At 34.6% G+C, this 5,821-nt stretch overlaps 1 protein-coding gene across 1 annotated transcript in view; it reads left to right on the forward strand.

Annotated features, from left to right (window-relative positions):
- The first annotated feature begins 302 nt into the window (after positions 1–302).
- LOC110454924 (calcium-independent protein kinase C-like) overlaps positions 303–5,821 on the forward strand; it is a 45,259-nt gene continuing 39,740 nt past the window's right edge. The window contains exons 1-2 of the mRNA XM_021504738.1: positions 303–807; positions 1,102–1,165. Coding sequence (XP_021360413.1) covers positions 466–807; positions 1,102–1,165 — 406 coding nt within the window. The 5' untranslated portion in view covers positions 303–465. The remainder of the gene's footprint in view (positions 808–1,101; positions 1,166–5,821) is intronic.

Raw genomic sequence — 5,821 nt, forward strand, 5'->3', positions numbered from 1 at the left:
TTATTTGAAGCCGTGAATACCACGATGTTGATGATAAAACTGAAGTTGCCTAATGTTAATAATGTAAATATATTACTTTGTATAGACCTTGTATTACATTTCTATAATCTCTTCTGAATAACCGTGGCATTTATTGTGAAAAGAACGAATTAAACATGTTCATACTTAAGTAATAAAATAAAAGAATCAATTGTATTGTCATTTTCCATGAAAAAAAGGGAATGTTCATACATAAAGATAAAGGTTTGTACAGATTTTTTTCCAGCTTTGCGCATGCGCACAACCCCTGTAGCATATTCCTTTCCATTACCAGGACTTCCGTGACTGCCTGCCAATTATTTGGAGATGGTCTGGTACTCTGTGGCCTGTGTAACTGTGTTTTGTGTTTACACGGGACGACTAAATCGCTAGGAGGCTATACTGGGTCCACCTAAACATCGCCTATGACGGATTTTACCATCCACGATGGCAAACGTATTCAATGGATCCTTGAAATTAAAAATTTGCGAAGCAGTTGACTTGAGGCCGACTGACTTCGCTACGCGATTGAATCTGGGTGGTACGAAAAACGTGCAGCTCATTGATCCCTATATAGCGATAGATGTGGACGACCAACCTATCGCTAAAACAACCACAAAACCCAAAACGTTGAAACCAGTCTGGAATGAGGATTTCAGCTATTCTGTTCACAATGGGCAGACTATTGGACTTACAGTATTTCACGATGCCGCGATACCACCCGATGAGTTCGTGGCCAACTGTTCTCTGACATTCGAAGATGTGAAAGGGAGACGCCGAGATTTGTGGGTATGTATAAATTGTTGTTTTATTTCACACCATTATTACCGGCCTATGTTGTCCTAGGTCACCGCACGAGCCGTCTGATTGTGCACCGTACATAATTCTCCTTGGATGTTGATTTCCAAGATGGAGGCACGGGGAAACTGAAGCGAGGACTCCTATACAGTTTTACCGTTGTCTCGGGTTTTGCTATTTACCAATACGGTCATTAATATTGTTTGTAATGCTCTATGATATTATAAAGTGTGAGATAAACGCGATGTGGTGCTACGTTTTGTAATGCTGCTATCCCTTTTCCAGGTTGACCTAGAACCCAATGGGAAGATACACGTCGAAATAGAATTAAATGGATCTTCGGGAGGAGGTAAATATTCCTATGATTTTCCATATCATTAGCATATATTCTTATTTATTAGCTCTATTTCGACACTTCATCGCACACTAGGTACACAACCCACCCATCACAGGAAAGAGTTGTACACAAGTGCTACTGCATTTGATGAGAACATGGATGCAAGTTCTACAAATGACCTGCATAGCAGAAGATGCTCTAGCCTATGGGTCTGTGACGTCGGTTGGTTTGTCGCAACAGAATCACTCGCTTATGCTAATGAGTTTTCTTGCTGTATTCCAAGCAATACAGACCCATACCGTTCAATACTGGCAAATTCTGTATGGCTGAGGACCAAATATAAATGAGTTGTATTGAAAATAGGTCTTTCTTTTTTTAGAAATGAAATGGAATGTGTTCGTTAATATACAGGAGGCTGCATGTTGTAAAAACACAATTCATGTTGCTATGCAATACACTATTTAGATATTACTTAGTGTATGATTTATTTATGTAATAGTCATTTAAGAATTAAATTGATTTTTTTGTATGTTGTATTATGGTAAAAAGTTCAAATCGAATTGTTCGAATATTAATCTTGTTATATAATTACCACATGGATAATGCTTAAAATTGTTTTATCAGAGTGTATGGGAATAGAAGATTGCTTTTATTTTGATGATGAATTTGAGACAGTTTTAACTTTAGTCTGACTTTTATCATACAATTAATTTAACTAATATATTGTGATATATATGTAAAATCACATGAGTAATAAGAGAATGTTTTGACAAAGCTTTGCTTATTTTTATTACCAGTTATCTAATTAACAGTAATATTATGGTCTACAATGTAACAAAATGAAATACAATGTAACACAGAGAAAGACAATGTAGCAGATGTGTATTATATATTCCTACCCCTGCACATTCTACATTGTTGAACATTGTTTGTATACAGTGTAGAACTTTATACACACATACATGTATATACACTGCTGTTCTTGATTGAGTTCCCTCTTCAATGTTTACATTTGTATATTTGCTGACTTGCCTATTAATTTTATTTGCTATTTTGCTCTAGAAGCAAAATACATGTAGACTGCACAGATAAAAATAATCCCTTATGCAGTGAAATAATTTTACTAGTCTTGTGTGTTTGCTTATAAGATTCAGATTGTAAGTGAATGCATATATCTGTTTACAAGTAGGGTTTCCGTAGTGTACTATGTACGTGTGTGACCTCTTTGTATGTGTGTGTATGTGACCTGAGCTTTATCATTCCCAGGAGGTCACACTAACATGTAAATAGCTATATAGGTGACCTATATTAAGCGGTTTACGCTACAGAAATGTACATATAGTCGTTGCTACATCACTAACACTTCAGAGATGTATAGTACTGAATTATGTATGAAAAATTGCCAGCGATGCATGCCCATGTGTGTATAATCCAGCTATAGTACCTATTTCCTGACTTGTACACATACATACATGTAGAGGACATCCCATAGCCAATCATTATCATTACGGACCCACTGTCCCGAGTGTGGTTTCTAAGTATATATATGTCAACAAGCTATATTGCCTTAGCAGCCACTGAAATTTACTTGTTTACCCATAACAATAGTGAAAGGGAGGAATCGATAATACAAATTCTAGACTGCACTATTAGTTTTCTTAACTTAGAGAATGATTTATTTTCTTATTTATACATAAATTATTCATATTTAGAAAGTGAATGTTTTCATATGGGTTAGAGTAAGAATAGACCAAAACGATGTAAAACCATGTTGGAGGTGATACTATTTCAAAAGAAATGACAATAGAAAAATAAATAAACAGAACAGATAAGGTAGCTTAACTACGACATGTATATATTTCAAGAACAAATTGAACACAGTCATTCTTGGTTTGGTGTCTTTGCATGAACTGACTATAATTGGATAAAGCATTCATGCATGTATGATACACCCACTTGTGTATAAAACAGTAATTTATGATGATTTAAGACCTCATCTCTTTGCCTTCAGAGAATACATATTGAAGTAGGTGAAAAGTTATTTTTTGTGTGGGCCACTAGAGTTAATCTCTAATGTAGAATTTGTAGATACATGTATCATGTATGTACACATAATAGCAATACATTGACATATATACAAAGAAATTGCATTGATATAGAAAAGCAGCTATCAAACATGATATCTATATAATTAATAAGTGTTTTTCTAGGAAATATATGGACCTCAAATTATTTTTTAAGTCATCCGCTATATTTGAGTGTTTCTACGTACATTTACATGAAACAAGAAGAAAGTTTCAAATGATTGTTATAAGTACTAATTCAGGTATTGAAATATTTTTCATATACCGGTAAAAACATGAGTATTATACTAACAGTCATGCTAGTTAGTCGTATAAATCATTACATTCTTACCAGTAAAATATTATACAATTATGGACTTCAGGTGCGGTCTATCCCTGATTTACGAACCTGGTCTGAACAATATTCACAGAGGCCGAAGGCCGAGGTAAATATTTTTCAGACCAGGTCCGTAAATCAGTGATAGACCAATACTGAAGTCCGCATTTGTTTAATTATATGACATTTTACAATGGGATTAATTGTGTTTCAAGTCATAAACATGGATTGCATGGACCATTTTGGAATCACAGAGTGAAGGACTTCAAATACAAAATAGTATACACACAAATTTCATTTCAGATTCAATTCATGTGATATTTGATTTCAAGTAAATATTATTTGCACAATCGACATCATCAATTTTCACATAGTTTAGAATTTGATGAGATAGTTCATGTTTAGTTGAATTCAGTAGTGTGATTGGTAACAGATCATAATTACAGACTGGCTGGGAAATTACCTAGGTCTATTTTTAGTAGCGGTCTGTAACACTTTTCTATTTATAGGTTGAGGTCTGTATCATATTTACAGACTCGTCACATGACGTCGCTCCTCCAATCAGGGCTGGGAAAAATAGCACCAGTCATATAATAAACGTTTTACTGTTAAAATAAAGTTAATATTTTTTACTGTAACAAGTATTACTGTTGTTTTCACACTAAACTAATATAACCAATCAGAGAGCAGAGTTTAGTGTGAAAAATAACAATGGGTGTTGACAATTGTACATGTGACTTCACTGATATTGTAATGTTTAATTATTGTGATGTTGAAATATAGAGTTTACCGAAAGAGTAGGGGTTTATAGTTATCATGGTTATCTAACTTGACAATTACCTGTAGTTAATTGTCAAGTTCTACAAAAGACACAAAGTTTGCTGAGTGTCTTTTACAATTTGAAAATTAACTAACAAGAGTTTGATATGGGACCAGTCTCTCCCATAACAATTGTATTTTATCAGGCAAACCACATGATGCCTTTGGATAATATATTATGTCTGTTTCTGATGGGGAAACAAATTGCCATGGATCATTATCACAATGTCACAATGGAAGATGACGCCGCAATGTTACTTGACATTATTATTCAAAGATTGACCAATGAAATCACATCTAGGGTGTTACACAATATATAAATATGACATTCATTAGCAGGTGACAGTGAATATTGTCAACCCTCAAAAACCCATTGTCACCCGAGGCGACAATGGGTTTTTGAGGGTTGACAATATTCACTGTCACCTGCTAATGAATGTCATATCTATTTTGTTACACCAAAAGTCTTTGTAGCTCAGAAACGGCAGCAAACCTTGATTATGACTTCTTGTTTGTTGATAGTCTTCTGTTTACAATCGCGATCGCACCGGCGCTTCATAAAATTGGCTGTTGCTGTCAAACGTTCTTGTGACCATCACGGTGGGGAAACGAAGCGGTGAATGCACATTTTTCGCGCATGTGATATTTTTCACTGTCTCATGGCAATATCACCCGCGCCCCTTAAAACCAATGTATTTTCGAAAGGTGACAGAGATTTTTGTTTAATTTTCTCCCAACCAATCAAATATCTAGAAATTCACTTGAGGTGTAACAAATATGTATATATCAGATCTGAAAAGTCTGGTGTAAAATTTAATGGGAAGGAATAGAAGTGAGGATAATTATAGTAATTATAAACTACTTTGTTGGAATCATTTTATTTTGTAACCATAGATGGATATTCATCACTACAGTTGTGATCAAGAGCTGAAGAACTACACTTTCCTATCATGCTGTCAGAGGCCTTTTATGCTTGTCATTATTCCAGATTGATGTGTTTCATTCACCTACAAATTAAACCAGAATACATACAAGTCTGTGACTTTTAAAAATGAACATGGCATATCTAAAGTACACTGTCATCCGTATTGGCAGTTTATATACTAACCATTATTTGAATCTTGAACACATTATAGGAGCTCCATACTGCCTGATGTCTTGCATTTGTAATCCTGTTTACCTGTCCTTTAATCCTCTATTAGATGTCAATAGTATTATCAGATATACCATCCTGTTAGTATGTCAAAAGTATTACCTGATGTCTAAGTATTATCTGTCTTATAATCCTCTATGTCAATAGTATTGCCGGATGTTTTGTAATCCTGTATGGTATCAGTAGTATTGCCCAATGTCTTATAATCCTGTATGGTATCAGTAGTATTGCCCAATGTCTTATAATCCTGTATGGTATCAGTAGTATTGCCCAATGTCTTATAATCCTGTATGGTA

Source organism: Mizuhopecten yessoensis, unplaced genomic scaffold, assembly GCF_002113885.1.
Source record: "Mizuhopecten yessoensis strain PY_sf001 unplaced genomic scaffold, ASM211388v2 scaffold8111, whole genome shotgun sequence".
NCBI classification, from domain to species: domain Eukaryota; kingdom Metazoa; phylum Mollusca; class Bivalvia; order Pectinida; family Pectinidae; genus Mizuhopecten; species Mizuhopecten yessoensis.